Source organism: Triturus cristatus, chromosome 2_1 (genome assembly GCF_964204655.1).
Source record: "Triturus cristatus chromosome 2_1, aTriCri1.1, whole genome shotgun sequence".
Taxonomy (NCBI): Eukaryota; Metazoa; Chordata; class Amphibia; order Caudata; family Salamandridae; genus Triturus; species Triturus cristatus.
Window position 1 is genome coordinate 256742173 of NC_140581.1, and position 12405 is coordinate 256754577.

At 47.0% G+C, this 12405-nt stretch overlaps 1 protein-coding gene across 1 annotated transcript in view; it reads right to left on the bottom strand.

Annotated features, from left to right (window-relative positions):
- RAD1 (RAD1 checkpoint DNA exonuclease) overlaps positions 1-12405 on the bottom strand; it is a 58605-nt gene that overhangs the window by 15259 nt on the left and 30941 nt on the right. The window contains exon 3 of the mRNA XM_085630971.1: positions 610-724. Within this exon, the coding sequence (XP_085487097.1) occupies positions 610-724 (115 nt within the window). The remainder of the gene's footprint in view (positions 1-609; positions 725-12405) is intronic.

Consider the following 12405-nt stretch of genomic DNA (forward strand, 5'->3'; position numbering starts at 1 on the left):
CACCTATGTATTTTTCTTGTATTGTGGGATATCTGGCAACTGGGGAGGGGAGGGAGGGGCGGGGGGGATTGGGGAGAAAAAAGAAAAAGAAAAGAAAAATTACCTCCTCCTCGCGTCACCAGCCGCTGCCTCTCCGCTACCTCTCCTCCGTCACAGCAGGAAGCACCTGTGCTCCCCGCCAATTACAATGCTGCAATGCAGCGTTGTGATTGGTCTGGGCACCGTAGTTTGGCGCTCAGACGGGGGCAAGCAGCCTGGGCATTTTCCCCACCAGGCTGTGTAATGCAGCCAAGCTGGCTGGCCAAACAGCCATGCCCACTAAAGGTGTGCTCACCACTCTGCCCCCTGCTGTGGCCAGCCCCGCCCTCCCTGCACATAGGAACAGGAAAAAAAATGATAATCGAGTGATCAGTGCCTTTGATGACTGCATGTAGACTTGCATCTGGTGCTGTCATAGAAAGAAAATAACAATGCAGCAACCCCTTGAGCTACAAAAATATGAACGCTTGCAGAAGGGCCCAATGTTGAACAAAGTGTATTACCAGACTTAAGCTGTATCCTCTAAGAAAACTGTCTAAGAACCATTACCCACAATCATGCTTGTCTTACCTGGTAAAGCACTTCCACCAAAAATGGTCAAGCAGTCTAAAAGCACTGTGAGATTGATACGAAACGTTACAGAAGCATCGTCATCTTGAACACTGAATTCTTGAAATATTCCGGCCTGGAAAGAAAAGGCATTATTAAAAGATAACTATCTTAATCTTTAGTTGTATCAGGTATCACACTTTTAATTGCCAACTGATGACAAAAAATGCTTGATTCATTTGGGCATCACATTCAATAAGCATTAACAAAGCCAATAAATTCTACCTTTTGTATACCGCATGCAAAAAGAAGCACACAACATATGAGCATGTATTTCTACCTATGTTTAAACAACATCAAACTAACACGCATTGACACAAGTAAAGAGTCATCCGTAACCATATGCAAGAGCAACGGAGAGCAATGTGAAACAGGAGGAAAAATGTTGGCATGATGGGGTGATATGTATCCTTAGAGCACTGAGTGCAGGCACAAAGATATCATTAGAGTTCAGGATTAGGTAAATACTGTGTGTTGTGCACTGGGGAAGCACCAGTGCTTAATTTGTGCCGGTGCTTTCCGGTGCTTAGCACCGGCACTTTCTTATCAGGGCCGGGTCTACAATCTTCACCCATCTGCTGCACGTGGTCACATATTGCATTAATTTACCTAGGCGCAGCAGTAGAGTGTTGTTCCCGTGACCATCTCCAGTCCCGAGTGAGTCCCGGTAAGTTGTGATGCTGCGGGCCTTGCGGCTGTGAGACTGAGCCGAGAACAGCAAGTATATTCATGAAATGTTTATTGATGGCGGCGCGTCCTTTAATTCAGTATTTCCGGTGCCCGGTGGGCGGGTCGAAGACACAGATTCATTTGGCTGGATTTTGTTTCTGTGGGGGCTGGGCTGTGCGGCAGCAGGCAGAGTGCGCAGATTTTTTTCAAATTGCCACTCCCCGGCATACCCGCATGCGCGCACCTCCTCTCCCACCCCCGCCCCACCCCCACCGCGAGTCATCCGTTCCTATTAGCAGCAGCACCAGGCCCGCCTAATGGAACCAGTCAGTGCAGTTTGTGTCCCGGCTGGTGCCCTGCCCACCCACAGGTAAATTAATTAAGTACGAAGTTAAGTAGTAGCCAGTGGTCATGATGCTAAAGTCGGAAAGCAGCTTAATATGCCTCAGTCTTGAGTTTGATAAAGATAATGTAAAATATACCTACTACTGTGATGGGAGGATTAAAATAAATTAAAGGCAGAGACTACTTCTTAACATTTATTTATTGGCAGTATTATTTATGTCAATACAAAAACATAAAGAGCATGCAAGGTATTACCAGTCAACACAGGCATTTACGGTGGCATGTTCACAATGCGGCATGCGCTAGTGGTATGGTATGTTAGTTCTGTGTTAGGAAGCGCTAACAGAAGAAAAGGGCTGGTCCAAGCTGCCTCCCGACGAGAGCCCCGGCACTTCTTTTTTTCCAAATTAACCACTGGGAAGCACTGAGTATTTTCCAGCTCTAGAACACAGGCCTATGTGTATTCTAGGGATGTAGGGTGATATCAAGTAAGCACCACACAATGATGTGCAGTATGTGGCCACACTATGTCAAATAATCACACAAAGTGCTGAAAGAGAAGCAATTGAGCTTTTTCAAACTTCCTATCTTCTGCATGAGTAATTTGTTTTGAGGGAGCAGATTAAATATATTTATTTATTTATTGAGTTTCATATAGCACTGGCTAGACCCGGAGGTATTCGAGCCTTAACATGAGGAAGAAACATTGTTTCAGAACACGGTTACAAAGTTACATCAGATACTGGAGCGTAGTTACAGGAATTACAAGAGCACAAAAGCATAGCATAAACATGAAGAAAAAATAGGCAAGGGGAGAGAAGATTAGGGGAGAGATGGAAGGGATAGGGGAGTTAAACAGAGAATAATGGTGGGAAGAAGAGGGGGAGGTCGTAGGAGGCACAACGGGGAGACGAGGAAAAACAGTGTCCGATGTCCGGCTGGGTAGGTGACGGCCGAGGGGTGAGCAGAACCAAACTTCTCTATAGCTGCGTGGGACATCTCCATCGGTAATCGGCCAAAGGTTGCTCGGGCACCGCAGTACATACAGAAAAGTTATAGTTTCCGCCTAGGGGGGCATAATCAAAAGTTCCATCGAGCGTGCTGGTCAGGTGTACGGTGCTGTGCTCCCAGCGGTAATGGGATAAAAAAACAGGCCTCTGCTGTGTGAGACTCCCTTGTCGCTGTGGACTCTCTCAGAGGGGTCTCTGAGACTCCAGGTCATAAATGCTGGATCTCTCCCCAACAAGGGGAGAAGGAATGCTTTGGAAAGGGGCTCACTCATGGTGGCCATTATTAGAAAATTGGTGTTAGATGTCCCCAGAGGCGGCCATCTTAGGGTCAGGCACCCACACGCATGTCAGGGCTCTGTGTTCTACTGGCGTTCTCTCTGGGACCCGCTCTTCGACTACATCTGCGCTGCTGGGCCCACTCCGCTATTTTAGGCTTCCTCTTTGGCGCTGCTAATCGCCTATCCTTCTCCTCAGGTCTCAATGTATGATTTGCTGCTGACCTGGGGCCTCTCTGGCCTCTCGCTGCCGGTCTTCACCGCTGGGGCCCTGGGCGCGCTTCTAGGATCCCCATCGGGGCACTCTCCTATAAAGCCCCCGGGGTCTCCTAGCCTCCAGTATATTCGGGACTCTCTGCACCACGGTCTCAATCCCGCGTTGCTGCTGCTCTACCCTGGTTCCTCTGGGCCTTCGTCTCCCCCAGGCGCCCACTAGTATCTCTAGGGCTGCACTTGCTCCATCGTGTTAAAGGGGCGGGGGCCTTCTCTGCCTTCGCCTCAGTTACCGGCCGCTGTCCCTGCCAGTTACCTCAATGCCGCTGCAGTCCGCTTACCTTCTGGGGACCAGCGCAGTGTTCTCCAGGAATTGCAGGTCCGTCCTCTGTTCTCTGAATGCTTTCACCGGTGGTGGCCAGGGGCTTCCCCCAGACCCGTCACAAGGTGTCCCTGGCAGATCTGCACCTGCCTCCTCACCGATCCTCCGGTTCAGCCTTCGGGAGTCCCTGGGCTCTATTTCGGGGCCTGTGACAGGGCTGGAGGGAAGGGGGACACTCTGGGTCTTAGTCCGCTGCTGCCCGATCAATGTTGTCAGCTGAGTTTTCCTCCCAGCCCAGCAATAGCTTCATGGGCGTCGCCATCTTGGCTCACCTCCCGGCCACAGTCGGATTTTGTTATACTGCTGTATTCAGACTTTTCAGAGCTTTTTCCGGCAGCAGGCAATTTGAGGTGAGGGCCGTTGATTGCTGGCAGGAGTGGGGCGCTACAATTCAGCCCCAGGCGTTTGTTCATAGCTCAGGGAGCTCTCGTAGCTCGGGAGCCATCTTAGTCCATTCAAAGGGAGGGACGTCACGGCAGAAATCTCTGCGAGGATCGGTTGGAGCAGAGCGAAATAAGTCTCAACGTGAACCGTCTGCATTCCGGTTGTAGAATCTTGATAGAGGATGGTTCGTCAAAGCGGTGAAAGCGCCGTTCTGGAGGACAGATTGAGGGTTCGCAACGGAGCAATAGCTCCGAGCGGCCATAATGGGAGCTTGGTCCTCCCTCCTTCCATACATCACACTTAAAAAATTAGCTGTTTTATAACTGACAACCTAGAACCCAGGTAACTCACAGGGACACACATACAGAAACAACTCCTTTTTGCATAGTTCCAAGAGACCCTGTGTCATGTGTGTAACAACTTCAGCCAGTCCTGGGTTTTCGTACTGGAAAAGTTAGGGTGGTAGATTTTCTAAACCTATGCTTTAATGATAAAAACTAAATTACACGATCTAGAATGCACTGTTATCTTTGCTGTAAAACCAGAACTGGCTGAATGTGTCATGCATGATATGACCTGATAGGCAGCTATTTATATGGGCTATTGGATAAAAAACATATTTCACCTTTTTGACTACTTGAATGGTTTTTAGGTCGAGGACCGTCCGGTCTGCCAAAGGCAGAACCGGAAGTCGGAGAATTAATGTTTTGGAGAAGAGGGGCTTGCACCCGCCCCTCTTCTCCCCTCTTCTACATTGGCTGGCCTCTTGAATGCTGGCCAGCCATTGGAGAAGAGCTTCGTCACTCCGAACAGGCCCCGTCCTTTTCGGATTCGGGGGCGTGTTATTTGCGAGGTTTTCTCAGGGCGTGTTTTTCTCTCCTCCAGCCAATTGCAAGAGGAGAGAAAGAAAAACACGCCCCCGATTCCGAAAACGACACTGCGTTTCTCCGAGGCATTTCTGGCTGACCTTGGAGAAAGGCGGTGGTTTTCATGGCGACTCCCTTGAATGATTGTTGCGCCCCCGACGATTTCGATCGCTGCATCTTGCAGCGGTGACCTTCGAACTTGCTGCCTCCTTCTGCCTCCATGTGTCCCACCGGGTGAGTAGTACTCTTCTAGAATCTACGGGAAGCCCTGCTGCAGCAACGTATAAGTAGGGGTGATCTGGGTTTCGAACCGCAGGTGGGTCACCTCGTATGCAAATATTCCAGCCGAAATGACTCTGTCTGTTTGCTTGAAGTCAAAGTTAGTCACACTTAGGACATGCAGGTAACGCGGGCAGCTCCCAGAACCAGGACTTCAACTTGTTAAGGCCCTTGCTTACGGTGAATACCCCTCTTACCACCTTATTATGCCAAACAGCCCTATTCAGAACTGTCCACTCCAGTCCACACACGCGCTGATAGGGCCAGTGTCCGTCAAAGTAACCCTCACCCTGCAGCACGCAAACACACAGCGACCCGCCCAACACCACCACCGTGGACAGCCACAGACGAGCTCTGCGCCAAAGCGCCAACAGTCCAATTAATAGGAAAAGGGAAATACAGTGTCAGGTGGTGTCTGAGAGAGGGCGAAGGGGATCCTGATACGAGAGGGCTTGAGATGCCTTTAGTACAGCGGCATCGCCTCCGATGAAATCACTCCCAGGGATCATCATGGTTCAAACATGAACTTTGCTCCAAAAGTCTCTCCCATGGCTTCCTGGGACTGGTAGTTCTAGCTCGTGGTGTCGCCTCGATTCAAAGTCTCCCAAGTGCTGCGGAATCAAAGGGAACTTTCCAGCCCTGGGGTTTCCTTTGCAATGTGGCTACAAGGGAGTCGATTCAAGGCCCAGGCTAGGACTAGAGACGTAGATTGTCAGGTCTGGTTGTCTTTTATTGTGTAGCACTTAGAATATCATTAGGCAGCTTCAAGGCGCTGTGAAGAAGCAGACACGAGAGGGAGAGATCTTGACTGGAACTAGGGGAGGAGGGGGGAGTAAAGAGACACAATGATGATAAACGGAGAAGGGAATGACGAAAGGGATGCCCGGCTGCACCCTCGGTGTCTGCGCAGCCCGACTCGCCCAGACCACTTCGAAGCGACAGGAAAACAGGGGAGGAAGGAATCTGAAAGGGAGGGTCGAAGGAGAGTAGGAAAGTTCCAGGTGACATTGATTAAAAGTTAACCACAATATCTGTGTTCCCAACTAGTTGTGACACCCCCCATCCCCAAAACACGAGTTAATAAACGTAAACCTTTCTCCTATTCCACGCAGTGGTCGCCCTCACTGCCTTTACCCCCACTTAACCTTCGTATGGTTATTGGGTTTGGGGGTCGGAGTAAGATCTACCGATTAGTCACTACATTGACAAGCTGGAGCTGAGCATGTTGTACAAGCACCCACACACAATCCTTTCTCTGCTCAGCAAAGGCCGATGGCAGACAATGCAACATTGGTTTGTATCAGCTCCCAGCATCTGCACTAACACATTTATGATCCTGGGCTAAACCGTGCCTTTTGGCAACTGCACACAAATGACCAGCTGCTTCCTGGCCTGGAAGCCACCAGACGTAGGTGCTATTTTTCTCACCCTTCTCAGTGGTGGGGGCGGGTGGGGGCTGTGTGAGCTTTGTGAAAATACAGGAACTTGAGGTGGCAAAGAAGCGAGGGGCAGAGAGAGATAAAAGATCCGAAAAGGTGTGTTTCCTGACACTTGCATTCTCTCACTTTTACGCCGTTTATCAGAAAAACAAGGCGGAATGCACAAGGCAGCCTTTTTCGCATAAAGGAGACAAAGGCACGAAGCAAAATTAGCAAACAAGGACTCCGAGAATATGTTAAGCAAAATTTGCTTTGGGGGAAAAAAAACTGTTTTGTAAAGATGATACCTTTATTAGGCTAATGAGTGCGTCAGCTGCGAGGTGTTAGGGCCAGCGAGCTGCCTTCTGTGTGAGCGGTTTTCGCATTCAGTCGAGTGCCCTTCATTTATGTTTTTCTTTTTTAAGTGTATGGAATTTAAGACCGTTAACAGAGCACACATTGGAAAGATATGGAGCACATGTGAAGGAAGAGAAGAGTCTACAACAGCAGGAGAAAGAGAGTCATACATGGCACGTAAAACAGTCAAAAGAAATGTATGAAGAAAGCAGTGGAAAAGCCAGGCAGAGGGAAGTATCAGAAAGAAGACAGCGTGTATTCAAGAGGAAGGACTCGAGTCTGCAGACGGCTGGGCAGAACAGGAAATAGCGCTGGACTGCTTGTTGTTCACTGTCAGGGGAAGAGCAGCAGATAACAAGCTTAGCAAATGATGTCTGCTGTTGCTACACATTGATTAATATTTTATATGTTATTATCCTCTGTCCATTACGACAGCAAATTAAACTATAAATCACCCCTCCTGCCGGTGTCACAGAATCATAAATTGTCTCTTACCTCTTCCTCGCTCCGGCGCTGCGTCTCGCAAGGTCCCCTTTTTCATGAGAAAACAGTGTATGGAAAAGTGCCGGCATGCTTTAGCCTGAGTTATGGACTAGTCAAAGCCACAGTACATCAGGGCCTGTGAAAAATTGGGAGTTTGTTCTGCTATAAAACAGAAGAAAACCAAGCATCTGGGCAAAAGTTTCAGGCTGTAATGGAGAAACAATATGTTATCGCGACATTTCCAGGGCTTTTCCTTGCAACAATTACCGCACTGGAAAGGAACCGCTTTCTTTGGAAATGTGCGCAATTGGTTTTATTGCACTCTCGCTTTCCTGAGTAAACCGGGGATTCATCATATTAGGGGGGCAGATACAATAATTAGCCCAGGCTCCAAGGGCTGGATAGGACGTGTAATGTGTTTACGGATTTTGGCCCGAGATGGAATGTGCTTGCAAGCATTTCCATAAGTGTGCTTCGAGCACTGGCTGCCTATCTCAATGCAGAGCCTTGATGTGAAATACAATTACATGTTATTGCGGCTCCCACCTCCGCGAAGACTTCTTCTTAGCCAATAGTTGGCAATCAGTCAGTAATTGTATTTGTAAAACAGTCTGGATGACTTATTCAATCAGTGCTTATTAGAAATACAGAGCGGCCACTTCTCTGCGCTTTAATGCAGGTGCTGGCGGGAAAGAGGACGAGGCCAAGAGGCACATCTTAGGGTAGGTATCTCTGGGGCCCACCTGATTTACAGAGCCCTCCTGCTGCAGTGTTCAAATGCAGCCAAAGAGATCTAACTTATAGGTGGGAGGGCCAAGGCAGCCTGGCTGGGGCCAAACGACTGGCTCTAGCCCGGCTGTAGGCCTCAGTTTAAGGACGAGCCACAGACGAGCCAGGTGACTGCATTCTCCACCTCTCTTTTAGGCAGCTTTGTAACACAAAAACAAACAAACAGCATCCTGAACATTGAAGGAGAGCTACTGCAATAAAGTACATGCATGAATATAATAAAATGCGTGGATTGTTCTTCCCACGTAACTTTTTAGGTCTCGGCTGCGCTTGCGCAGTCTCGCTCCAAGGTTTAATGTTTTTCAGAAGAGGCGCTTGAACCCGCCCCTCTTCACCCCTCTTCTCCATTGGCTGGCCTCTTAAATGCTGGTCAGCCATTGAAGAAGAGCTTTGTCTCTCCAAAGAAGCCCTGTCTTTTTCGGATTCAGGGGCGTGTTTTTTACTTTCTTTCTCTCTCTGGGATGTAAACATTCCAGCCAACTGCAAGAGGAGAGAAAGAAAAACACGCCCCCTTTTCCGAAAACGACACTGCGTTTCTCCGAGGCATTTCTGCTTGACCTCGGAGAAAGGCGGTGGTGTTCATGGCGACTCCCTTGAATGGATCTTGAATGGAAGCTGGCTTTCCACTGCCTAAACAACATAAGCAAACAAGCAGCCCAGCGCTATTTACTGTTCTGCCCAGCCGTTTGGACGCAGATCCATTGTAGTTACGGTGATCTGCGCTGAATACAAAGTCGCAAATGACCGAATATGCTCCCAGAGGATCCTGCCGCCTGGGAAGAGGTTACCCACCGGCCATTACTCTTGTATCTACTGCGCGCCTCAGACTCCGCGCAGAGCACCAAAGAAGGGAAAGGGGCGAGAGTGCGTGTAAACTCCTCCCCCTCGTTAATCCAATTCCGCTTCGGAATTCAGAGATTCGTGCCTGCCCCGGTCACGCTAGAAGCTGTTGTTTGTAAACATTTGCATATCTGCCAAGTCATCCCTGGTTATGAGATAGTTTAATGTTTGTCCACGATTCACAAACATTTTGTGCTGGTTTTGTGTTACAAAAATGATGCAAATCGGAGAAGGTGAGATTGAAATGTTTGTGGTGCAGACCTGCCAACTTAATTTTTAGTGATAAATGCAACGATCTAGAAACAACGGTGCCACTTCTGCTTTGGCTCCCAATATCAATGTGTATGTGTCTAGATCTATGTGTGTGTGTGTGTGTGGTTCTGTATGTGTGTGTCTGTGTGTGTATGTGGCTCTGTGTATGTATGTGTGGCTCTGTGTGTGTGGCTCTGTGTAAGTGTGTGTGGCTTTGTGTGTGTGTCTCTGTGTAAGTGTGGGTGGCTCTGTGTGTGTGTGTGGGAGGCTCTATGTGTGTGTGCCTCTGTGTGTGGCTCTTTGTGGGTGGCTTTTTTTGTAGGTGGCTCTATGCATGGGTGGGTGGCTGTGTGTGGGTAACTCTGTGTGTGTAGGTGACTGTGTGGGTGGCTCTATTTGTGTGTGGGTTGCTCTGTGTAGGTGGCTCTGTGTGGGTGGCTCTGTGTGGGTGGCTGGCACTGTGTGTGTGGGTGGCTCTGTGTGTGTGGGTGGCTCTATTTGTGTGTGGGTGGCTCTGTGTGGGTGCAAATGCAATAGGTCTCGCATTTGAGAGTGATTACGCTATTGACATTGTAAATAACAATGCCGTTTCTTTAACCCCTTCGATGCTGCGCAGATTCCGCCGCTGTGCTGACGGAATCTTGCGCGGGCGTGGTCATGACGGAATGGTTCCGTCATGAGCACAGCTCAACCGTGGGTCATGACGGAACCATTCCGTCATGAGCACCGAAGGGGTTAAATGTTTTGAAAACAAAAACATAAACAAAAATAATGTCATGAGCAATGCCAATAGCTCTAACTTTAACAATGCCGAGACCGTTGCATTGCTTGTTGGTTTGGTTTATTGAAAGTGTTATCTGCTTTTTCAGAGTTCTTTATTCTGCAAACAATTAAGTATGTCTTAAATATAAAATACATTACTTACTGAGCCGTGTGACAGATAAGAGACTTGCTGAACCTTGTTGCCATTAGGCAACACACTGACTAGAATGATGATGTGGAGAACAGATTTAGAGTCTCCAAAGATATGATGAAAGAGCTAAACTGAATTCATGTAAGTTAGAGCACCGACTCTCCAGATTTGTAGTATAGCTAGACTTTCCTGTTTTCAGTTTTTTTTTTGTGAATTCCGGTGCTGATTTTTCATTGTTTTCAAAAAGTGCAAAAATGAGTGGTTATCTTTGTTTACTCTTTTTTTGTTTATCTCCATACAAAATCGTGGAGATGGTGTTTTTCCAATACATTTAAAGATGTTTTATTTTTTATTTCCTTTTGTCCCTCTTCATTCATATGAACAATTATTCCTTAATTCTTTCTTGCTCGCAACACTTTGTACCTTTTCCTAAAACTGGACCTTTCAAATAACTTTTATTTATTTCACCTCGCTGCCTGTTTTATTTCTCCGTACTCAAACCCCAGCAAATGCAGCCCAACCCCTCGTGAAGCATGTGCATGGATTTAGATACCTTTGCACCTCATTAGGATTTAACTGTAACAGATAAAAGGTTATGGTGGGCACCTAAAACACTTTCCTGCTGCTCTTTTCTTTAGACCAGTGGTTCTTACCCGTCTGACTTCTGTGGACCCCCACTTTATCATTACTGGAATCCAGTGACCCTAAATGAATCTCTACTGGAATCCGGAGACCCCCACTAAGTCATTAATAGAATCCAGGGACCCCGATCTTAGCAATTTCAATGGTTTGAACCACAAAACCCTGCAGGAAAATACAGAAACAAGCATTTATAAAACAAATACACAAATTATTAAATATGTTCTTTAATTCACAAAATAATGTAATTTTTCATTTTAAGGACAAGGTTGAAGTTTTTTTTAAATTCAGTTGAGGCGACCCATCGTCTACACTATAGTCGGATTAATGCACTTGTCCCACGGGTCAATATGCAGATTCAAACTTAATTTTTAGCACTCAGTTTCAAATTCCTACACATTTACAGAACGTTTTAAATTATACAATGTTCAAGTTTGCTTCTTTATGTATATAAACCTTACTAATCTGTTATTTAATTCTCTAACCAATTGCGCCCCCTCCCCCTGAGTAGGATTCGAGGACCACCAGGGATCCATGGACCATAGGTTAGGACCTTCTGCTTTAGGCAAAGAGTGATTGAATGAAGATTTTATGCTTGGAGCATGACAGCCACATTGTGGGGTGCTCTTTGCAGACCAGTATGCCACCGACTTGTTCGTTGCCTCAAGATAACAAAAACCAGAACTGGGCTCATAAATGTATAATTACTGTCTGATCCTGGCTCATTTCTGCTCTACCTGGTCATAGAGGAGAAGCCCGCTAAGGAATTGATATGCATACTCTTAGCTATAGTGACTTTGGTGACAGCGATCTGTGCTACGGCATTAAAAACAGAAACTGAGTTAGTAAAGAAACTTCACAACCTGCCTTGTGTAATTAGCCTGGACAGTTCATGCTAGGAATGAAGTTTATTCTACATTGTTAGGCCATGTCTATCGGATTTTGTGTTTATTTTAATGCAGGCACACAGATGTATTAGCATTGATTTTTACAAATGATGTGGGTCTTTGTTTACTTGAACGCAGTGTGGCAATGTGTTCCTTGCATGCATGAGTGTGAATTGTACAGGACAGTAAACGTTTGTGTTCTTTGCAGCATGCGTTGTTTAAGGGCATTTTCCAGCTTGAGGAAAAGGGCAAGCACGGGTCATTATGTGTCCATTACATGCAGCCACAGGGTTTGTACAAGCAATGCTTCTAAGTGTCAAGCCTTGTTTCAGCCCTATAACTTCCAAGCTTCATTTTGACATAAAAGAAGTAGGAATAAAAGTTGAAATTGGTGATTGATTCTGGGGAGGTGTGTGTCATGAATGCTTCTTACTTTAATGCGCAGGTTGAGAACGGGTCTAGGCACCTCTTTTTCCTGAAATTGCACAGTCTGCAGGAAATACTTGGAAACACAGAGAAGTGCTTTAATCTTATTGTTTCGGAGATATACTGTCTGCAGGTCATACACTAACGTATAGGCTTTCTCGGGTAATGTGATAATATGTGATAAAGCCAGCAAGGTTTCAGCAAAACTGGCACACAAATCCCTTCTGGACCTGCACATGGACACTGAAGATTTTAATGATATGGGCCCCGATTCCTTCTGTATGAGGGGATGCAGTCATATAGGCATGTTTTTCAGACCATCATGAAGTA